This window comes from Rhinolophus sinicus, chromosome 14, assembly GCF_057876585.1.
Source record: "Rhinolophus sinicus isolate RSI-liver-muscle chromosome 14, RSI-T2T, whole genome shotgun sequence".
Classification (NCBI taxonomy): Eukaryota; Metazoa; Chordata; class Mammalia; order Chiroptera; family Rhinolophidae; genus Rhinolophus; species Rhinolophus sinicus.
In genome coordinates, this window is record NC_142514.1 from 36,148,017 (window position 1) to 36,173,469 (window position 25,453).

At 34.2% G+C, this 25,453-nt stretch overlaps 1 protein-coding gene across 2 annotated transcripts in view; it reads right to left on the bottom strand.

Annotated features, from left to right (window-relative positions):
• FAF1 (Fas associated factor 1) overlaps window positions 1–25,453 on the bottom strand; it is a 394,833-nt gene that overhangs the window by 315,819 nt on the left and 53,561 nt on the right. For both annotated transcript variants that reach the window (XM_074334706.2, XM_074334705.2), the window contains one exon: window positions 24,464–24,532. Coding sequence is in view for 1 of the 2 variants with exons in the window: in XM_074334705.2 (XP_074190806.1) it covers window positions 24,464–24,532 (69 nt within the window). In the remaining variant the exon portion in view is untranslated. The remainder of the gene's footprint in view (window positions 1–24,463; window positions 24,533–25,453) is intronic.

Consider the following 25,453-nt stretch of genomic DNA (forward strand, 5'->3'; position numbering starts at 1 on the left):
CAAATGAAAATTAAGTGTGTATAATCCTCTATATATGTTCTTTAAACTGTAAAATATTCTAAAATCATGGAATGGTATTATTAAAATGCAGGAAATCAATGAATAATTACTGAGCATATAACATATGACACATTCAATAAGCTCTTGCAAAACATACAATTAGAAAAAAAAAGTATAGAGATAAAAATCAAACCAAAATAAAGTTTCACCATCCTAATGTCAAAGTCTACTCTTTGTGGAGTTTTATTGCCACCTTTTTGTTTTAAAAAGTTTCAGGCTTAGGGAAAAGCTAAAAGAATAGTACAGTGAACACCAATACACCTTTCATGTACTAGATTCAGTAATTGTTAACACTTTGCCAAATTTACTTTCATTTTCTCTGGCAACATGCACCCATCTTTTCTTTTTTAAACATCTGAAAGTAAACTGCAGACATGACACTACCCCAGCACTTAATCTTAAGAACAAGGACAGTCTCCTACATAACTACAATACAATTATGAAATTCAAAAAATGTAATATTGACACTATTGCATCTAAGATATACTACATATTCAAATTTCTCCAACCGTCCCATTGTCCCTTTGTAAGTGTGCTGTTTTTGTTGTTCTTGTTGTTACTGTTTGTGATCTGGATCCAGTTAAAGGTCATGCATTGCATTTAGCTGTCTTGTGTCTTGGTTTCCTTTAATCCAGAACAGTTTCCCCACCTTTTTTCCTGGAGGATGGGGGGGTGGAGGGGGGGGGTTACATGTCATTAACAATTTTAAACCAGGTATTTTATACAATGATCCACAGTTTGGATTTGTCTGATTGTTTCCTCATGATTAGATTCATCTAAATACTTTGGGCAAGAAAACTACATAGCTGATGTTCTTCTTCATGAACTTTATTACATATTACATGCATTGATTTTAATGTGAAATCTGTTTCCTACAAAAGAGCCAAATGCTAATTAAAATAACTTCTATTATGCAAGTTCAACAACTGAAGCATAATTCTACGATCTAACACTTACCCAAAACAATTTGTGTCAAATACATACCAGTCTAGAAACTCAATTCAATCATTAGCTTTATAAAAATAATAACAAATAGGGTTGAGAAAGGAAAAACTTCTTTATACTATGTGCCCTTTAAAACCAGAAAGTGCCTTCCACCCCCACCCCCAAAATCAAATCATAAAGGCATGCTCAACTTTTAAAACATCCTTTGGTATATTACAGCAGGCTGGCTTTACAGACTGAACCATCTGGGCTAAAGACATCATCCCTGCAGATATCATTAGATGGCAGATGTGTTTTTAAAAAAAAAAAAAAAGCGAAGAATCTATAACTGATATTTAACAACTGATATCTTTTAAAACTCTGGATTGTTAAGAAAGTTTTATCCTGAGAAGTCTATGTGACCACACAAAGCTATAAGGTAAATGTATGCATTAGTATGTGTAGGGTGGTAACCAAAAACAAAAATTATTCTGGAATCTCTCTGGAAAATATCTGTGACAACCAGCTGCTACCACAGATGCCACTGGTTTTGCAAATATAACCATTCTGAAAATCATAATTTTCTCATAAGATTTTGTTATTTTGAAAATTCCTTAAGTGTGACAATTACAAATACATCACTATTACTATTAGATTTACTAATAACTCTTTTTAAAGTTATAACAATAAAAGTATCCAAATCAGATTCAAATTTATAACTCAGATCAATCTTTCAGACAGTAAAATTGGAAGCCGAAGAAGTTTTCGACATTCACTATCAAGGTATAAACCACTGAAATAAATATTCATTATTAAAATACTAGGGGAAAAATATTCAACTTTGCTGTGCTATCAGGCACTCCCTAAGATCTCAGTTGCTGCCTTCTTGCTGTGCTCAGAGCACAAAGAACTCTCTATTGCAAGAAGCAGAGAAGTTTTTTTCATAAAAAGGAATATACGTTTATTAGCGTGCCACTTGCTTAATGATTGCACGTTTTGTTGGTACTGTGCAAGAAAAACAGAAGAAAAGGAATTCACGTCTGCAGTAACTACATCTCCACTATTATTTTTATAAATAAACAACAAAAAATCAAGCTGCTGCCTACTCATGAAACACATTTGTTTACATTAGTTTAGAATGGTGACATCAACACCTAGCAAATGTCCACTTTCGGATGGCCAGCCACACACTCCAAGTTCATATACTCCCAACACAAAACACACAAAATGTTTTCATATGTAAGACGTCTAGTATTTACAGACTTTAGTCTCCTTTCATGTTTATAAATTACTATACCTCCAGGTGTGTTTTATTCAACCAGAATTTCATAAGGCTACAATCACTGTTGGCCTGACAACAAAAAAAGGTATCAGCAAATATAAGCAATGAAGAAACAGCCTAAATATTGTTGATCAGATTTCAATAATTCCAACATCTTACGCTTTCACAGGAAAGGATAGTGGGATGTCCTAAGGATGTTCATAACCTGTCAGATCCTTCTAATAACTATTTCCACATGGCTAGGAACCTGTTTAACCCTCAATACCAGAAGACAATTTTTGCAAAACTAGTAATTAAATAGAGAGAGGGAAAAAAATCTGAATATGTCCTTCTGAAAACAAGTACTTTACAAATCAGGTTCTACTACAGACAACCCAAGATATTAGTAAAAGAAGAAAAACTAAAGCCTGTCAAAATTAATCAACTTCTAGACATAAAAAGCCTAGATCCTGATTCCTTGTACTTCAATAGCATGAACAAACCCATTCCTCTAAACCATAACATTTCTGTACGTTTAATTGATTTTTCAATAAGGGTGACAAGGTAATTTAATGAGGAAGGAATAGTCTTTCCAAAAATGATGCAGGAACACCTGGATATCCATTTGGCAGAAAATAATAAAAAGAACTTCAAATTTAAACTCGTACCATACAAAAAAAATTACCTCAAAATGGATCATACACCTTAACATAAAAGCTAAAACTGTAGAACTTTTAGGGAAAAACAGAAGAAAATCTTTGTGACCTTGTGTAAGGCAACAATTTCTTAGATAAAACATAAAAGCATGAACAATTAAAGAAAATTATTCATAAAATGAACTTCATCAAAATTAAAACCCTTTGTTTTCCAAAAGACATCACTAAAAAAATGAAATAGTAAGCCATATCCTGGAAGAAAATATTTATAATACATATATTTGACAAAGAACTAGTATCTTTACATATATAAAGAATATATAAAGAACTCCTATAATTCAGTAATAAAAAGAAAAACAATGCAAACAGAATGCACAAAAGATCTGAATAGATACTTCACCAAAGAATATAAATAAATGATGTATAAACACATGAGAAAGATTCACAAGGAAGCTCTCTGTGATAATGGAAATGTTCTATATACTGATGGAAGTATTAGTTATGTATGTGTGTAGAACTGTCAAAATTCATCTAACTGTATACTTAAGATCTATGCATTTCATTTTGTAAAAATTGTAACTAATAAAAATACTCCATACCTAGTGTTAGGAAAGATAAACTTTGTTGTTTACAAATTGGTACATTAATCAAGTACAACCAGGCAATGCACATCAAATTTGAGCAATTTCACTTCTAGGACCACACTGCAAGGAAACTGTCAAACAAGTAAATATAAGTATATTTACTGCACCACTGCTTCTCTTAAAGTAGTGAAAACTTAAGAACAGCTTAAATGTATATCAAAAGGATTAATTAAATAAATTACGGTACATCTTACAATGGAATACTACTCGGTTGATTAAAAAAACAACACAACAACTATGACCTGGGTTATTGAGGTAAGATTGCTACTGACATTACATGTTACTGAAATTGGAAGTCCCTCAGGACCCCGCCCCTGGGTACCTGAGTGTCATACTTTGACAAAAATAGCTAACAGTGAACATGAACTATGAGGGTGCTAAGCGTCACCTTCCATCCCAAATATCGCATTGCCGTAGCACAAAGATCAGGGGGAGGAATGGCTCTACTGCAGCAGAACAAGATCAAAAAGAACAAGGTTCAGCAACAACGTATGACAGCAAATTATAAAGACCTATGCTGATCGGCTGAATACTGAATCCCCCCTAAAAATATACATATATTTTGTCTTTAATTTTTATGTATTTTTCTATCATCCGTAGGTTTCAAAAAATTTTAAGATATTTGTGATCCAAAATAGTTTAAGTGATATATATGTACACATGCTTATATATAAGTAAAGGAAAAAAATAAAGACTAGAAGGAAATATATCAAAATGCCAAGCAAAAGTTGTAGTATAACATTATAAGTGGCTTTTTCCTTTGTTGCTTTTAGGTAATTTTCAGTTTTCCCAAAAATATCTATGTGTCGTTCAAGTATTAAAACAAATAATTATATTTTAAAAATATAACAGTAGTAAACTCAGAAGAAACAGGCTAAGCCTGGTTATGTTTTTCATTTCTTTCTTTGCCTTTTAAGTTTTAGTAAAAAGGAAGATAAGGGTAAGAATTCTAGGCCTTTGCCTAGCAAAGGAAAAAACAGAAAACAATAAGAAGTTATTTGAACAGCAACATTTTGAATTAGCCAATCAATTAATGTAAGACAAAAATACTTGGAAAGAATGATAGATAGTAATTTTAAAAGAAGTTATTGAGGTAAAAAGAAAAACCCAGATAATGAGGCATAAAATTTGAAGGATATCAATCAAAAACATGGCTTGAATAAATTAATGATTCCAAAACTTCACTATAATAACCATTAGTTTCTATTTCCTTTCCATCAAATCTTCCTACCAGTCACTAAGCAATATCTGCCTAAGTGTTGGACTATTATACTTCCTGACTAACTAGGAATGCTGGATCACTACATTTCCAGACTAAGTAAGAGATATGGACTTTTGCATTTCCTGACTGACTAGGAATGCAAGGGCCTCATTATACTTTCTATAATAACTTACTTGGAATTCTGGACTTCACTTCACTTACTGATCAAAAATGTAAGCTGTTGTTATACTTGTCTAAGTATACTGAGTCTTATCACCCTAAATAGGAGAACTGGGTCCAGATACAGTGAGTAACTACACTCACTAAAGGTGCTTACCCGTTTCATGTTGACTGACCAGAACCAATCCTTTCTTTCTGATGTAAAACTTGATTTTGAACTCCTAGATCAATGCAATCCAAATGGTGAGAAGCAGGTAAGCATAAAAAGAACCAAGGGGTTGAGTAATCATCTCTTCAGAACAATAATGAGTTCTTCCATTGTTTCTTCATTGACAGGTATTATATAGCTTATTGTTTGATGTCTACTGTAAGAAAACACTGCTTTGTAATCCAAACAAATATTTTATATCATTTTTAAAATGCATCTAAGTGCTTCATGCATTAATGAGAAAACCATTTTTGGATTATGAGTTATCAAATTGAATGTTCTTGATACACACAAAATCCTCATCTACAGTCCTAAGAAATGAAGCCCCCGTCTCTTCTTTTTTCTCTTGTCATTCTCCATCCTTTGCTCACTATACTCTAGCCACAGTAGACTGTAGCTCTTCCTCAAACATAGGTGGCTCTCAAGTCAGGGCCTTTCCATTTGCTCTTTCCTCTGTCTCAACAATGCTGTTCCCTATATCTTTACATGACAGCTCCTCATTCTCAGGTGTCAGCTAAAATGTTACCCCATAAAATAACCTTACCTGAATCCACAATATAAAATAACCCTCCCTATCTTCAGTCCTGTTTGGTTTTCTTCACGGTATTTATCATCTTCTAAAATTATATTGTATATGTATAAATTTACCTGCAGATATTAGGGCTCCCACCCAACCAAGACAAGACTATCAGTTCCAATAAGAGCATGGACCTTATTTATATTGTTCACTGCTATATTCCCAGTGCCTAGAAAAGTGCTGGCACATAGCAGGGACTCAATATATTAATTAATTAGTGAAAAAGATAAATTCATTTGGAATTATATATTAGCTTTTTAGAACATCACCCCAGGTGCTAGGAGTAGAAATGTTACCAATGCCAATTTTATCTTTGTCTACAACCAAAACTTGAATTTGCTACTTGAACATACTAGTGATCACAACTGATTTGTAAGGCACTTTGAAACAAATGTTTTTACAATGAGAAATATACGTATGTCCATGGCAGGTATTCAGAAACAAATACTTTCTCCTAATACATGGGACATAATTTCATAAACCTCAATATACTTCTTGAGGCCAACACACTATCAACTGCCTTTGGACACGTGAAAAAAAACAAAAACGTTGAACAGAGTCAGCTTATGTGTTAAAACTGTTTGCATCTCTAGTATAGTGGAATCTGAGTCTAGACTCAGAAGACCTACACTTCCAAGTTTTGGCCCTACAGCAGTGTCAATATAATGATGGAACCGAAAAAAATCTAATCTGGAAAAGTGGATGCACAGGATCTGAAAGACATTGTAAAGGTGGCAGGATCAATGAATTATAGATTCTAGTGACTTAAAGGATTTTCCAAGTCAGGTTATTAAAGGGTATGAGATGGGGGAGGGAAAAGAGAGATGCTTGAAATTAAGATTATGAAGGAGGCGTCAGTGATTGGTAATGAAAAGATTAAGGTCAAGATTTTAACAGAGGGTACCTGAAGCAGGAGAAACGTTTGACAGGCTTGGAGGAAGGAAAGGTTTGAAGTGCCAAGGGATAGCTCGCCAAAGGAAGGTTTTAATAAGAAAAAAGGCACAGATATATAAAATTTGGTGGGACTTCCAGGTAACTAAAGTCAACAGTAATTGCCTAACTTTCATTTATCAATTTATAGACTCTCAGATTCACGCTTCAATTATGCTATTTAAAAACAAAACAAGAATTCCTTTAAACATCTCTCTTTTAAAGTGAGCACAACGCTAAGTTTTCTCAGTAGAGGGCACTGGAAGGACACTGCAGAAGGAAAGGCCCTCGCAGTTTCTGGCTGCAGCAGAAACGTCAGCGTGGCAGTGAGGACACCCATACCCAGTGGAGCTCCGCGTCAGTCATGGGCCCAGGACACAGGTCCTCTGCAACCCTGTGGTCTCAGCCTAGTGATAATCTTTCCATTGCACTCTCAACATGGAAACCAGTTTCCAAAGCTTTCCCGCCCAATCACCAGCACCCTGGCTCCCTCTGCAAGATCCTGTGTAGAGACTGCCTGCGGCCAGATGGTTCACACCATGCTGCCACACCTTCTGCAAGTCCCCACCCTCCACCTGCATCCTGCCTGTACCCAGAGGATCTCCAATTCAAAGCAAGCCCACTGCATATCCACACTGATTGCTGATTTGCGCCCACATCTGCACACCAGAGGGTGCCAATTACTTGCCCAGTGACCACTAACCAGTTCTGGCCTGGCCAAACAGAAAACTTCTATTCAGGCGGCGGAACGACATCTCCCACAGGGTCTGAATCTCTTCTAAGTTGTCCTCCCTTGGGTACTCTCCCTCAGCCCTATAGTGCAATATAGTTTCCTCATGTCATATATTTACTCGTTTATCGTAGTTAACAATTCTTCATATTAAACTTCACCTGTTTAACCTACTCTGTGGTTTTCCATATCCTGGTTGGACCCAGACTGTTACACTATCCAAAATACTCAACAGCAAGGGGAAAATAAAGCTAAACAAAAATCATGCCCTCATCATGACTTGCAGAAAGAGATTATTGAAACTTCAAAATAACTATGAATACAAAGAGAAAATTTACCAAATCCCATTATATGATCTCTCATGTTCCTAGTCCCATCCCTATCCATAAAGACAGACCCAGAAGTACTGAGAAGACAGAAGAGGGAAGCTAGAAAACGAGATTAAAATTGCTCTAAAACTACTGCCTGAGAGCTTAAGTCCTATCTGTCTGGAAACACTAGAGTGTGTAAACAGATCAGAGCAAAGATCACAGGAAAGGGCCTTCAAACTAGCACAATTTAAAGGGTCAGACATAACCTTAAAGGAGCAATCTAAGAAACACATAGCTTCTGCAGAGAGAAAAAAAGAAAATAGAAAGTGAAAAGCTCCATTTAGCAATGGAGTGGTAAAGAGGAGAAGCAGCAAAACAGGTCTTATAAGACAAAAGAAAACCATAAACTTAAAGCACTTATTACTCCTCACCACCCCTTCACCCAGCCCACCCACACACGAAACAAACCAAAAAACTAGCTAAAGCATCTGAACTTTGCTAAACTGACAGAAGAGGGCGCCATTAAATAAAAATCTTGTAAATCACAGTATTACCATAAAAATAAACATAAATGCAAACACAAATCCACAAATATATGAGCTATTGCAAAAAAAATCAAATGAAATTTCATAAATATCTAAGAAAAATTCCTCCCAAAAAACAATTACAAGATAGAAAATAACTATAAATCAATACTCCAAACAGTATATTTAGGTATATTTAAATAAGCATTTTATTGAGAATTACGAAAGAACACCTTAAAACAGAAAATTCAAAAACTATGAATAACAACAACAAAAAAAGACAGGAAGAAATTAAAGAATTTGATGAAACTCAGGAAAAAAGAAAAAGACAAAATTCTCTCAGAAATGAAGAATAAATCACAGGGTACCCAAGGGAAAATAGATGCCAACAAAATTTAATGAGGGACATTGAAGAAAGGCAGGAAAACAAGCAAAGGAATGAAAATAATATTATGAAAAAAAGTAAAATGGAACAGAGAAAAAGTAGTAGAAGTGGAAGAGAGACAAGATAATGTTCATACTGTTAAGTCCTTGAAAACAAAAAACAAAGTAATGGAACAGAACTAAAATTTAAAACTATGTTCTAAAAAAGCTTCCCAGAAAAACAAAAAGACATGAATCTATATATTGACTAGCTCACTGGATTCCTGGGGAGAATTAATCCAGACTGATCAACTCTGAGACGTATTCTACTAAAACTACTAAACTACAAACACAAAGATAAAATCCTCAAGGCCTCCAGGCAAAGATCAATAACTTACAAAAGCAAAAGATTAAGACTGGCATCAGGGTTTCCAAACATATATACAAAGCAAGACAATAACGAGGCAGGTTTAAAAAAAAACAAAACACAATTAAAGAAAGCATGAACCAAAGATCTTATATGCAGCCAAGGTGTTCTTCAAATATCAGGGTCACAGAAAAATAGTTTTCAGCATACAAGAACTTAGGGAATTCTGCATCCATCAGCCTTTCTTGAGAAATCTACCAAAGAAAGAGCCTCCTCCAATCAATCAATGACCAAGAAAACTTTAGTAAAAGGACCAAGGATGAGTATTTTAAAAACAAAGGTAGGATTAAGGGTACAAGACTAATGGGTAAATATAAATGTTTTGAAAAAGTATAAATAATGCAATTTTTTACATGGAAGAAGGAAGAGGGAAAGAGTAAAATAGAATAAGTACATTGACTGCTACACAGGGAAAAGGTAGGCTTAAAGAATACAATAAAAATTGATAAAGCAGGGCCGACCCAGTGGCTCAGGCGGTTAGAGCTCCATGCTCCTAACTCCGAAGGCTGCCGGTTCGATTCCCACATGGGCCAGTGGGCTCTCAACCACAAGGTTGCCAGTTCAATTCCTCGAGTCCCACAACGGATGGTGGGCAGCGCCCCCTGCAACTAAAATTGAACATGGCACCTTGAGCTGAGCTGCCACTGAGCTCCCGGATTGCTCAGTTGGTTGGAATGCGTCCTCTCAACCACAAGGTTGTCGGTTCGACTCCCACAAGGGATGGTGGGCTGTGCCCCCTGCAACTAGAAAACAGCAACTGGACCTGGAGCTGAGCTGCGCCCTCCACAACTAAGATTGAAAGGACAACAACTTGACTTGGAAAAAGGCCTGGAAGTACACACTGTTCCCCAATAAAGTCCTGTTCCCCTTCCCCAATAAAATCTTAAAAAAAAAAAAAGGGAAGCTACTACCATCACACTTTCTTAAAAAAAAAAAAAAAAATTGATAAATCACATAATAAGAGACTAAAACAAAAACATGAGACTAAGGGCATTAAAAAAGTTAAGTATAAAAGTAACCACATGAAAGCAACAAAAGAACAAGACAAAGAAACAAAAACTCACAGACATAGACAATAGTTTAGTGGTTACCAAAGGGTAGGGGGTAGTAGATGAGGGTAAAAGGGATATATGGTGACGGAAGGAGAACTGACTCTGGGTGGTGAACACACAATGTGATATATAGATGATGTATTACAGAACTGTACACTTGAAATCTATGTAACTTTACTAACAATTGTCACCCCAATAAACTTAATTAAAAATAAAAGTAACCTCAAGAACAAAAACATAAGCCTTCTTATATTCCAAGAAAAATAATAATAAATAAAACCATAAAATACATCTCATAAAAAATATAGCAAATACAACAAAGCATGCATAATTATAAAATATTATGAACACCAAATGTGGAACACCAAACACTTCAATCATATTAGTGCCTATGAAGAGACTTATCTATTAAAAGAAAAGCATTTCAATTTGGCTCATGAAAGAAGACTCAACTATACATAAGAGATATACACAACAGATACACTTAATACAAAGTAATTCAAAATGAGTAAAAATAAACTAAAAATTAAAATATCAGGCTAATGAAAACAAAAAAGAGAGAGTAGAGGTAGCCATCTGATATTAAACAAAATAGAATTGAAATCCAAAGCATTAAAAGTGACAAAGGTCATTTTTTAATGCTAAAAGCCACAATTCACAATGAAGATATTACTCTTATAAATATGTATGCATGAACTAAAACAGCAACCAACTTCATAAATTAAAAACTACAGATTTATAAAGAAAGGATATAGAAGATCTTAAGGATATGTATTAAACTCTACATTCTGGTAATAGAGAACATACCTTCTCTCAAAAGCAAATGACACATACACAAAAATCAATCATGTTAGGTCAAAAGAAACAATTCCACAAAGTAGAAATATTATAAACAATATTCTCTAAATACAACACAACTAACAAAAAATTACTAACAATAATAAGAAAATAGAAAGGGCCTAGTACCCGGAAGCTTTAAAACCATGTATTAAACATGTATTGGAGAAAGAAGAAATCAAACTGAAATCACAGAGGTTTTCAAAAAAATGACAATGGATCATTAGAGAACTGTAAAGAGTATTGCTCCCAACCTTATAATGGAGAGAGAGAGAACACAAGTTCATGACTTTCTGGAGCCCATTGGAATGCTAAGGTCACAGGGCAAACAACTAGCCCAAAATCTAAGATAGGTGCATGCAGACAGAAACAAGATAGGACCACTGGCTTACTAGGGTAAGAGTTACACTAGGGTGATTGACAAATTGGTGGAGACTAACAGTGCACTGGTAAGAGATAGGTAAGGCAAATGGAGACCAACAAGTGCTCACATAAAAAAAAAATTGGCAGAGTCCTGAGAAAGTCTCCACTAAGGTACAGAACAAAGGGAGCGGAGAAGCAGACATTGGAGGGGCACAAAACTCTGCAAAGACCCTCCCATCTCCCTCACAAAACAAAAGTCTTGATCTGAAAGAACAAGGGCAACAAACATTGAAACCTTAGGGCACTGATGATATCCATGGCAACCAGAAAAAGAGAAAAGGGGTGGGGGATCGGGGGTGACCCTCTTCCCCTGGAAGAGGGGGCAGGAAAACATGCTGGGCTCTGAATTAGAGCTGACAAAAAAACAGGAGCTTTGAGAAGGCCACAAACCCAAGACCCAGGGACTTCATGTCTTCAGAAGACAAGTATTATCACAACAACAGAATGCCCTCCAGTCCCCATGGCCAGGCTAGCTAGCAGAGCAAGTAATTTGCAAGAGGTACACTCTCTCTGAAGCACACCTCAAAGGGAAACCCAAAAGCTGATGATGGAGTGAACATTAAAAAAAATCTCAAGCAAATTAGTCAACACCCTAAACACAAGGTATCACAAGCTTGGTGTATTGAGCAAAGCCATTAAAGAAATAAATCTCAAACCCAATCCAACTCAAAATTAGATCAACTCAAATACCTGCACTAAAGTCTTAGCATACAGAAATGCATGCCCATTTCCACACATAAAAATTATTTACTATCCTAAATAAAATGTCTAGCTTTCAATAAACAATTGTAAAACATACCAAAAGACCCAAAAAAATACCAAAAAAAAAATAAAAAGCACATTTGTAAGTGACAAGCAATCACCAGAAACAGACTCAGTTAGGATACAGATGTTAGACCTGACAGAATTTTAAATGACTATGATCCATATGTTAAAGGCTCTAATGGAAAAATGGACAGCATATATAACCAACTGGGTAATTTCAGCAGAGACAGAAAGTATGCCAGAAAGAAAATACACAGTAACACAGATGAAGAATGTCTTCAACATGCTTATTAGAACTGACACAGTCAAGGAAAGAATCAGTGAACTTAAAGATAGGTGTACAGAAATTACTAAAACCTTTCAATTAGGTTGGTGCAAAAGTAATTGCAGTTTAAGATTAAACATAATTGCAAAAACTACAATTACTTTTGCACCAACCTAATAGTTTGATATAGTCCAATTCATTTACTTTTGCTTTTACCTCCTTTGCCTTTGAGGTCAAATTCATAAAATCCCATCTAAGACCAAGGCCTATAAGTTTAGTACCTATGCTTTCTTCTATGCTGTTTATTGTTTCAGGTCTTATGTTTAGGTCTTCAATTCATTTTGAATTAATTTTGGTATATGGTGACAGATAGCAATCTAGTTTCATTCTTTTGCTTGTGGCTTTCCAATTTTCCCAGCAGCATTTATTGAAGAGGCTGTCTTTTCTCCATTGTATGTTTTTGGTCCTTTGTCAAAAATTATCTGCCCATATATATGTGGGTTTATTTCTGGGTTCTTAATTCTATTCCAGTGGTCTGTTTGTCAGTTTTTCTGCCAATACCATGCTGTTTTGATTGTTGCTTTATAGTATAAATTGAAGTCAGGGAGTGTGATATTTCCAGCCTTATTCTTTTATATCTGGATTGCTTTGGCTATTTGGGGTCTTTTGTGATTTCAAACAAATTTGACGATTTTTTGTTCTATTTCTTTAAAATATGCCACTGGGATTTTGCAGGGATTGCATTAAATCTGTATATTGCTTTGGGTAATATGGCATTTTTGTGACAATCTGGATAGATCTTGAGATTATCATATTAAGCAAAATAAGTCAGACGGAAAAAATCGAGAACCATGTGATTTCACTCACATGTGGGATATAAAATTGAAAGCAACAAGCAAACAAGACAAACAAAACTCACAGACATGGATAACAGTTTAATGGTTAGGTAAGTGGGAGGAGAAGGTGGAAGAAGAGGGTCAAGTGGTCAAATATATGGTAATGGAAGGAGAACTAACTCTGGATTGTGAACACCCAGTATATAGATGATGTATTGTAGAATTGAACACCCGAAACCTATATAATTTTACTAACCAATGTCACTTCAATAAATTTAATTTAAAAAATGGGCAGAGGACCTGAACAGACACTTCTCCCAAGAAGACATACCAGCGGCCAACAGATATATGGAAAGATGCTCAACTTCACCAGCCATTATAGAAATGCAAATCAAAACCACAATGCGATACCATCTCACACCTGTTAGAATGGCTATTGTCAATAAGACAAGTAATAACAAATGTTGGAGAGGCTGTGGAGAAAAAGGAACCCTCATATACTGCTGGTGGGAATGTACATTGGTACAGCCACTGGTTGCACATCACTATGAATACACTAAATACCACTGAACTGTGCACTTTAAAATGGTTAACTACGGAAAACAGTATGGAGGTTCCCCAAAAAATTAAGAACAGAATTACCATGTGACCCAGCAATCCCTCTTCTGGGTATCTACCCAAAATATTTGAAAACATTTATTCATAAAGATATATGTACCCCTATGTTTACTGCAGCATTATTCACGTTGGCCAAGGCATGGAAACAAATGAAGTGTCCTTCAATAGATGATTGGATAAAGATGATGTGGTACATATGAATACAAAATGAAATATTTTTCAGCCATAAAAAAAGATGAAATACTGCTATTTGCGACAACATGGATGAATCTTGAGAATAGCATGCTAAGTGAAATAAGTCAGAAGGAAAAAAGTCAAGAACCATATGATTTCACTCATATGTGGGATATAAAGCTGATAGCAACAAATGAACAAGACAAACAAACAAATAAAAACTCTTAGATACAGACAACAGTATAGTGGTTACCAGAGGGAAAAGGGGGAGAAGAAGAGGTAGAAAAGGGTAAAGGGGGTTAAATACGTATATAGCGACGGAAGGAGATATGACTTTGGGTGTGAACACACAATGCAATATACAGATGTATTATAGAATTATATGCTTGAAACCTATATAATTTTATTAATCAAGTCACTCTAATAAATTCAATTTATAAAAGAAAGATGTGAAAACATACTATGTAAAAAAGTTACAAATAAGTATATACAATATGATCTAATTTTGGTAAAATAAAGAAAATATGATTTTTTTAAAAATGGTTGTAATGGTAACTTTTCCATTATGTATATTTCACCACGATAAAAAAATGTTTATAATAAAAAATAATAATTACTAAAACCTGAAACACATAGGAAAAAAAGATGGGGTGGGGGGGAAACAGAACTGAGCATCCAAAAGTTGTAGGACAAAATAAAACTATTTTATATATGCATAGCCAGAAACACAGAAGGAGAAGAGATAAAGAACACACACACAAAATAAATAATGACCAAGAATTTTCAAAACTGACTAAAGAAAGCTAGTAGTTGCACAACACTGTTAATACACTAAATACCACCAAACTGTACATTTTAAAATGGTTAACTGTGTGTCATATGTATTTAGTATCAACAACAACAACAAAAAGAGAATCTTCAAAACCACAGATCTAAGAACATCAATCAGGGCTACAAAAGCTTCATCCCTCCCTGCCTCCTTCCCTCCCTCTCTCTCTGTCTCTCAAGCAGGTCATATTCAAACTGCTGAAAACAAACACAAAGAGAAAATCTTGAAGGCAGTCAGAGAGAAAAAAAAAAGATTATATTCAGAGCCAGAGGAACAAATATAAGAATAGCAACAGACTTCTCTCCAGAAACCGTGCAAGCTAGACGATAACAGAGTGGTATCTTTAAAGTGCTGGAGGAAAACAAATTAAACAAAACAAAAGTAAACCCAAAACTCCATACCCATTGAAAGTATCTTTCAAAAATGAAGAAGAAATAAAACTTTCTCACACAAACAAAACCTTGTGAGAATTTATTGCCAGCAAACTTACTTTACAAGAATATTAAAGGAAGTAGTTCATGAAGAAAGAATATACCAGACAAAAACTTGTATCTACACAAAGAAATGAAACAAATGAAAGTGAAATAAAAATATTTCCTCCTCACATTTTATTGCTCTAAAAGATAACTATCTGAAGCAAAAAGAAAAAAAGTAGCAACATATTGTGTTTATAGCATATGCAAACTAAAATACATGACAACAATGAAGAGTACAAAACAAGGGTAAAAAGAATCGGAACTACAATGCTGTAGGGCCATCAAACTACACATAAAGTAGCATATTATTTAAATGTAGATTCTGATTGTTTTAAAATTTTATTGTAAAACCTAGGACAACTACTAAGAAATAATTTTATAAGATGTATAATGACAAATCAGTAGAGCAGATAAAATTAGTGGGCAAAAGTTTAATGAGAAATGGGATATTTGTATAGTCTCAACATATCTCCCCACGAGATATTTACTAATTTAATTATAAAGGAAAAACAGTTATTTTACCCTAAAGAAACCTGGGAGACATCACCTTAACCAAGTGTCAAAGGCAACGTCACCAGTAATAAGACATTAACATCATGCACCTCTCAGTTACACTGAGAAAGGCACAAAATCACGTCTGTGGTTCTCTCACCAAGAATGAGTTAATTAAGCTCAGTGTATCATGAGAAAACATCAGACAAATCCAAACTCAGGAATATGCTACAGGATACCTGATTAGTATTCTCTAAAAGTGTCATGGTCCTAAAACAAAAAACAAGTGAGGAATTACCACAGATTGGAGGTAGCTATGGAGACATGAAAACTAAAGGCACTGTGGGCCTTAGATTGGATCTTGAACCAAAAAAGTATATTACAGAAAAATCTAGTGGTAGTCAAATAAGGTCTGTAGTTTATTCAATAGTATCGTGCCAACAGTACAATAGTACTATTGTATTATAATAGTATTGTACCAAAATTACCAAGAGTGCGTATGTAAGATGTTAACATTAAAAGAAGTTCGATAAAGGTTATCAAGAACTCTGCATTATTTTTCATCTCCTGCAATTACTTAACATTTTTAAATATCCTCATGTTCTAAACATGCTGCTGTCAGTCATTATGCATTTTTAAAATATTCATCCTCTGTGCAGTAAATGAATCACTAAGAAAAAACTCCCAAACTTCAAGCCTAGAATTTGTGAGAGTGTTTATTAGACTTGCCATGTCCCTACAATACAGATCTAGGACTATAGAAACTATGTGATACACGTGCTGGGGTGAAGGGAAGAGGAACAATGTAGCAAAGGCTAAGTGTTCAAAGAATAATACCACAATAAGGGATACAAAGCTTCAAAGACAGGTGTCCCCACTCAGAGAAGGGGCTGTTAGGAAATAGAAGGGATTTGACTTCAGGTGAGCCCTGAAGTAAGGAGAAAATCTGGATGGTCAAGAAGAGGAGGGGAAGAAAAATCCATGGGAGACCTTTAAGCAAAAGCCTGGTGGTAGGTATACACATGCCGTGTTTGAGATTACAGGCTAATTTGGCTACATTAAGTCATACATGCTTCTGAGTTACAGAAGCTCATTCATAAGAGACAGGGTTAAATGGTAGAGGGCTTTTACATTAAGCTAAGGAAGATGGCCCAACTTCTAAAACAGAGGCATTCAAAGAACAGCTCCACTATTCAGTTTCCTGTCACTGAAGTGGATGTAGACAAAGTGTAGTTAATCTTGGAGTTTCTTGGTATCCGAACAATTCTGGAACTATGTTTACCACCATCTACCATGTAGAAAGAGTTTAAGCTTGGCTATGATTTTTTTTAAGACATAGAGCAAGTATGGGTTTGAGAGAAACCCATACGCAAGAAAGATATACTAGATGAGCACACCAAAAATATTTTCTAATTCCTAAAACATCAAATTAAACAAAATGCAAGCTAAGCAACAAAATCGAATAGATTATTAAAAGAGAATGAAATTACTGAGAATAGATCTTAAGCATTCTCACCTCAAAAAAAAAAATTCTGTAATTAAAAAGAAAAGAATGAAAATGAAAACCTGGGGAGAAATAAAAATACAAAATTATGTGTCTAAACATTTTAATTTCCATTTTACTTAAATAAAGATAGAAGTATAACTAAAATTTTTAAGAAATTACATTACCATTAAGGAGCAAAAATTTTTAACTGTCAGTATAAATATAAAGAATTGTAAAAACAGGAACTTAAACTGCCATATTATTTTTTCTTTTCCAAGCACACAGTGATTTATGTCAGCTTATCCTTGAAACCTGCAGGAGGAACTGCAAGTCATCACATTTACAGGTGTGCTAAACCACTAACTTTGCTGCAATGATATTTTGTTTAAATCACTCCCAGTAATAGAAATAAATCAGTTAAATGGCATAGCAAGGCAACTTGCTGAAAATAAACCCATTTTTAAAATAATCAAGCTAAGTGTAGGTTAGCATGCTTTAAAATATCAAGATCAAACTGCATCTGATTGAACGGAATAATTTAAAAAACAAAACCATTTAAATTTTTACTTTCTTTTAAATGTTCAAGCTATCAGTAGCATATATACTTCTTTCCAAGTCAGCATAAAGCCTTTAGCTTGGTTTCATAGCAGTGCATGGACTCCTTACAATTGCACTTAAATAGTTTGATGTGCTCTGAAGCTTAGGTTAGATAAGTAGTACCAGAAATCAAAAACAATATTAGCCACATTTCTAAATTTCACTTAACAATGGGCGTATCATTTCCTAAATGATTAACAACCCACATTTTTTACTAAGTCTTAAAGCTTCTAAACGGTTGCCTACCATGGGTTTTTATAAGTGGTATTTTGTTCCTGCAATACAGTAATTCTAGAACTATATTTCAAGGAAAAATAACATATGGAGCAAAATCCAATGAGAAAAATAAGCAGAAAGTCAAGTCGCAGTCAGGTGAAAAAATGTGGCCCTCCAACAGTTCTGATTAGACACTGTAAACCACTGTGAGTTTAGTGAACTGTGAATTTCACATTTGTAAAAACTTAAGTTTTCCTCTGAAAGACAGAAAACAATTCTTTTTTGAATTAGATTGGGTTATATTTGAAATAGGTTGGGTTACATGATGAGATAGGTTTCTTTATGGTAGAATGGCACAACCAGAAATAAACAGAAAAACAGAAGGGAGAAAACAGATTTTTTTTATAAGATGCTTTTAAAAAAATTGTAAAGGAAAGGATCTGTTTGTGAAAAATATTTCTCAAAAAGCTACAACAGGTAGAGACCATCTAAATTTTATTAGTGAGATAATGAAATTAGCCCAATCCTATTCCTCGAGTATCTGGTTATCCTTTTCTCTTTCCTCAAACCTTATGTTTGCCAGATAAGGAACAGTAATAACAGTAAGAGTCAGACGTCTTAACAGAAAAGACTTTTCAAATATTCAAATGATGGAGATGAAAAAGAGACTTAAAAATAAGTATACTAATAATAAACTCAATCAGTCAAGTAAGCATTTATTAAGCAACTACCATGTGCCAAGACAAAATTAGTAAGAAACACAATTCCATTCCTCTAGAATCTTAGAGCATATTTAAAAACAAAGCATAAACACATTCATAGTAAAGTACCACTACATAACTATAGCAAAAGCTCTTTTACTTGATGATGTGATATTAGCTGTGAGAGGTAGAAAGAAAAATATGGAAGTTCAGAAAAGAATAACACACTGGGTACAGAAAACCCAGTAACCCGAAACCACGATTTTAAAGCTATGAAACTGTTTATGGACTGACAGACCTGGGTTCAAATTCACAGTTTTACCCCTTATCAGTTGTGTGAGCATGTACAGTTTACTTAACGTCATTGGACCTCAGTTTCTCATCTATAAAATAAACATCATACCTACCTATCCACGTTTTGGGACTGCTGTGAAGATTACATGAAATAATAATAGGTAAAGCACTTGACATGACACCTAGCACAAAGCAGACTCGTAATAAAAGGAGAAACAGTAGAGGTAGAATGGTGGTCAAATAACAAACTGAGAAATTCAAAATTTCTGTAGAATAATGGGCTTATAGAGCCTTAAAAACAAGGAATACAAAGAAGGTTATATCAAAGGAAGAGAAATTGATATGATGAGATATTCCTTCACAGTAACTTCTCTTTTGTCATAGCAAGGATCCATGCAAATATAAGCCAGTGTCTAATGGCCATTGATGAAGGGCAGCGCTCAATGCTTGGCTGCTTTCTGAGGGTGACAGAGACTCATTATGTCACTGGTTAGACTAGTTCATTCATGAAACTGCAGGTGTTCATAACACTGTATAAAGTAGAAAAGCAGTGCACATTCGAGGAACTCTATAGCCACATCCTGAGTAGGGTAGTGGAAGAAACTGTTCTAAGGAATTTTAGGATGATCATTAAGATACATTTCTTCAAAAATGAAAATTAGTGGACTGGAAATGTTTCAAAGCACCTCAACGATTCTGAAAATGAGACTGATTATGTACATGATAACTTTCCTTGGGTCTGACTCCTCAGTGTTTATAACTTTATTATAAGCTTCTATTAATACAATATTATCTTTGAAGACTAGAAATTCAGTAATAATCCAAAAATAGGCTGATTTGTTTCATTTTTGCCTTAAGTTGGAACATGTAGTTAAAGATAAATACAAGTCCTCTGAATAGAGTCTTTCTTCAACAAAACAGCTATGTCAGCAGAGGCAGCAAACCAGAGCACACTTTGATTGCAAAGTTCAAAAATCATTTCCTAAAAGCATAAAGGACTTAAAATGTAGTATAGCTAGGTTAATGTTTACTTTTACTTTATTTCACTTAGCATTGGATTACCAAGTACATGTCAAATATCTTTCCCTGGATCTCCTAGGCCTTATTGGAAATTTCGATTTACTGAAGGAGTTTCACATATACAGACCTGTGAAACAAGTGACATAGCATCTTTTCCTGCCATTATCTACATCACAAAGTTGTTAAAAGGATGAAACAAAATGGTATGTGTGCAAGTGTTTCAAACTTATAAAGTTCTAATAAAATGTTTGCTTATACTACTATACATAGTTGACTGCTTTTTGTAGAAACTGAAGAGAAATTAGAACATAAATAGATTTTTCATAAATATGTCATGTATTGAGGCATCTTGAGTATAATCTGGTCCAAACCCCTTATTTTATATGAAGAAATTCAGAGAGAAGTAACTTGACCTAGGCCATACTTAAGATAATGACAACAGGTTTGAAAAGCCAGGGCTCCTGATTCAATATTAATGCAATAGGTTTCCCATATTCCCCTTTTTGGATATCAATTGAAAATACTCATCTGCAAGGAAGGAATCAACTGCAATGACTTTAACCTCAACTGTAAGTGCAGGACAATGTGAAGAATGAAAGTCTGAGGTCGACAGAGGCGGGGTGGGCGGTGGTACCACAGGCTTCAAGTCAAGTAAAACAGTAGCCTGAGATGCTTCCCAATAGTATTAAAGTTCATGTTATTTTGTTTTTAAATTTTAGCATATATAACCCAACTTACAACTACCTCAAAATAAGTAGAATCAACTGCGGGTACTTAAAACATAGGGTCTGGAAGCACTACTTGGTGGATAACCACTTGTATATAATGAAAATAAGGTGCAGAATCAGGGAAAAGTGACTAATGACTGAAATTCTTGGCACTGGGTTATATTTTCATATAGAATACTTTTTATTTGTGTGTCTATATCTTTATAGCTAAACTATTCACAATCATTATTTTTGCAGAAAGTTATTCCCACTTCTGAGTATAACATGTGTCTTAATCAATTTTTCAGTACACTTCTCAAAGTTAGGCACCATATACTGTTACACTTTTTTAAGCCCCCATTGTATCTAGAATAAATTACACTATAAGCACATAGTACTGACAGAATGAGTTTTTTGTTATTGGATTTTTTAAAATTCATCACAATTCCAGATTGTGGTGCCTATCTCACATTCCTCTACACTAAATTTGCACAAAAACACTGAAGAGATCTAACTGATATGCACAGGAAATTTAAAATACAGACATGTCCTAGGTTAAAAACTCAAAATATGAACTGTTCCATAAGGCTCATAAAATACAGAGCAGTGATAATCACAATTTAGAAATACAAAATGTAATGAACAGGCAAAATATAGTAAATCCATATAAAAAGTTCCATGATCCTAATGAGAAATTTGGGTTATTCAAAATACTTAAGTTTCATTTTTTTAAAAACCACAGTGTAATGTGAGTGTAGTATAAAAACAGGAGAAATGAGAAAATTTATAGAACAAGATAGTTACACAGAAAAGCTTTACTGTGGAGAAAAGTGGATTACTTGTGTAGAAAAGCCAGATAGGAGATATTATTTTAAAAGAAAGCCAAAGTTTTAAGGTTGTGAAAGATAGCCTCATGCTTTTGCTTGGGCCCAATACAGCTTAAGATTGCATTTCTGCAGAAATATAACACCAGTGTTTTCAACACAAGCGCTATTACGATATTTTTCAAAACCAATTAACCCAAAAATAGTTGAAGAGCATTTGTACCATTCAAATATTTAACACTATCTGGGAAAATTCTCTTTTTGCAATACTGTAGATAGATTGATTGAGAAAATATCTAGAACCAACAAATGTTTTAACCTTCAAACATGGACCAATAGGAAGGAGATAAGGAAAGAACTTCCATGCACCCCCCAAATGGTGATTCTCACATCAGGGACTTGGAGTCCATTTCTCCCAGTCCACAGCCTCCCTTCACTCTGTCCCGTAGCCCTCTTATCAGCACCATGCAAGAGTGGCCTGGTGACATTTTTAATCTCAACAGCAGCCTCTCCAAAAATACCCTAAATGTATGCAAATTAAATAAAGCAATGCCCTTGCTACTGCAAAAGGAGCTTCAAGACAAGAAACCTGGGACTATCATTCCAAATAAGATGCTGTCCCTTCCCCTCTCCTCCCATAAATCATGGACATGTCACTTACACTGTGCTTTGTTAAGAGTATAGTACAGTGGTAAAAGCATGGATTTGGAGTCAAGACATACAACTATTTGTAAGTTTTAACAAGTGCCAGAACATTTAAAACAATTAAGAAAACACTGGTTTAATGAAATAGGCAATCTCAAAACATATATAGTTGGCAGAAATTTAAATTATTTTAACCATCCTGGAAGGCAATATAACTGTAAGTATATAAAAACGTAAAAGTATGTATACAATTTGGCCCAGAAATTCAATGGTGAATTGAATTTATTCAATATCTTCTAAAAAATAATAGGTTAAGTATACAAGGATGTACGTACAAGAATGTTTTCCACAGTAATGTATATAGCATAATATTGCAAAATTCCTAAATGTCTACTGATTGTTAAAATTTGTATCCCACAACTACACCATGAAATGACATGCAAACATTAAAAAGAATGATAAGGGGAGGCTGGATGGCTCAGTTGGTTAGAGTGCGAGCTCTTAACAACAAGGTTGCCATTTCAATTCCTTCCATGGGATGGTGGGCTGTGCCCCCTGCAACTAAGTTTGAAAACGGTGACTGGACTTGGAGCTGAGCTGAGCCCTCCACAATTAGATTGAAGGACAACGACTTGGAGCTGATGGGCCCTGGAGAAACATACTGGTCCCCAATATTCCCAATAAAAAAAAATTGGAAAAACAAAAAGAATGATGAACAATCACATTTACTTGGACGGGAAAACATTCATGATAAATTGTTCTGCAAAAATGCAGATTATAAAACAGTAGAAAGAGAACTATCTCATTTGTATTTTAAAAAATTTAATCACATAATTAAGAGAAAACACCTTGTAATAAGATACACCAAAATGTTAAACAATTACTACCTCTAAGTGATGGGATTAAAGGTGTTATTAATTTCTTCTTTGTAAATTTCTATATTTTCTCATTTCATTACAATAACCATCATTACATTTTCAAGGTGAAAATAAATGCTTTTTATATTTTGAGTAAAAAAATTAACAGTAGTAAATCTACACAAAGCACATAGGTAACTGATAGTTGATTACGTAAGTCTACCTATGGATTTGAATATACCTACATCTCCATCTCAGCTCTGTAAGTACACACCTCCAGTTTGACTTTTGAAAATTAGCACATCTGGATTGCAAGTCAGACTTTTTAAAGATTTCAGAGGCAATGAGAGACACGTGTGCCATCCCAATACAACCAATAATGCTCTGATACTGTTGGACATTTTCAGTTTGCTTTGCAGTTAAATAAATTACAATTTTGTGAATGTATAGTACTGTGCTGGGCCTTGTGTTTTGAGTTCCTGCCACCTCCCCCAACCAAAAAAACTACACCACTTTTATAATAAACTGCCTGAAGTTCATCAGGAAAACCACAGCAGAATGCCACTTCTTTAACAGTTCTAGAAAAGAGTAATTATCACAAGGGCGCCAGGAAGTGCGAGGGAAACATCAGAGTTTTCAGACAAGTCTGACTTTTCTCTCTTTCCAAGCATCTCCACCACAACATTACAGGGAAGATCAATCTTAATACATAGTAAGATAAGAGAAGTTTTAAAAATATTTAAATTATATAAGAATTCATCATTTAGTAATTTAATACTAAACTAAATATGAGCTTCATATTAAAGATATAACATTTAGATTTTATTCATTCAGATCAGAGTTATAAATGGGCTATGGTACACTAAGGCATTTATAAGAAATGTTAAAGACATTCAAAAATTCATAAAATTTGATTACTGGTTAGAAATACGTACTTGAAATAAGAGCAAGACAAATATTGTATAATCTCACTTATATGTAGAATCTAAAAAGAAAACTAAACTCACAGAAACAGAGTAGATTGGTGGTTGCCAGGGGCAAGGGGAAAAAGAGTGAAGGTGGTCAAAGGGTACAAACTTCCAGTTATAAAGTCTAGAGATATAATCTACAGCATAGTAATTATAGTTCATAATACTGTATTATATACTTGGAAGTTGCTAAGAAAGTACATCTTAAAAGTTCTCACCACATCCAAAACACATAACTATGTGAGGTGGTAATGTGTTAACTAACCTTAGTATCATCATTTTACAACATACACATGTATCAAATCATCACATGCACCTTAAACTTACAGAATGTTATATATCAATTATAGTACAATAAAGCTGGAAATAAGAATAAAGTACTTACCACTAAGTCCCAATTATTTTGTTCAAGCAATGTAATAGCTTCATCAATGTTTTCAATGCCAGTACATGCCTGGAAACAAAGTAAATAAGAATTTTAGATATAATTTTGGGAATGAGGAGGTTAATTAATCTTAGAAAGGTAAACAGCATAACGCATAATTTAAGTTTGAATAGGTATATGAATAAAGCCAAGACACTAAATGTCTAGCACTTCTGAGCATTTTATACATATAGTTTGAAAATTGCTCATTACAAGTAAATTTACATTACACTGAAATGAAAAGCAATAAAAGAAAGTATGTTTAAATGTTGAGCTTTGGAGCCCAGGATGATCTCTAGATCTCAAACTGCCCAGAACAACATTATTAAAAAGTTTCTGATGGACAACCATATGTAAAAAATATATATGTATATACCTACCTTGCACCTCATACAAAATAATAATCCATACCGGGTACCTCATATAAATATTAACTCAAAATAAGTAACGATCTAAAGTAAAACCTAAAACTATAAAACTTCTAGATCTGTGCTAATATGGTAGCTACTAGACACATGTGACTAGTGAGCCTTTGAAATGTGTCTCAAGTGAATTAAGATGTGCCGTGTTAAATACACACCAGAGTTGAACAAGTACAAAAATAAAAATGTAAAGTATCTCACTAATAATTTTTCAATTGAATACATGTTAAAATGACATTCTGAATATACTGGCTTAGATAAAACAGTATTTAAACAAATTTCACCTGTTTCTTTTTACTTTTTAATGTGGATACAAAATTTTTTAATTACGTATATGACTTTATTTCTAGTGTTGTTCTAGAAGAAAAGACAAGAGAAAACTCTTTGTGACTTTTAGATACAACAGCAAATGTACAATCCAAAACACTGATAAAATGGGTATCAAAATTAAGAACTGTTCTTTGAAAGACACTGTTAAGAAAATGAAAAGACAAGACATAGCCTAGGAGAAAATATCTACAAAACATGT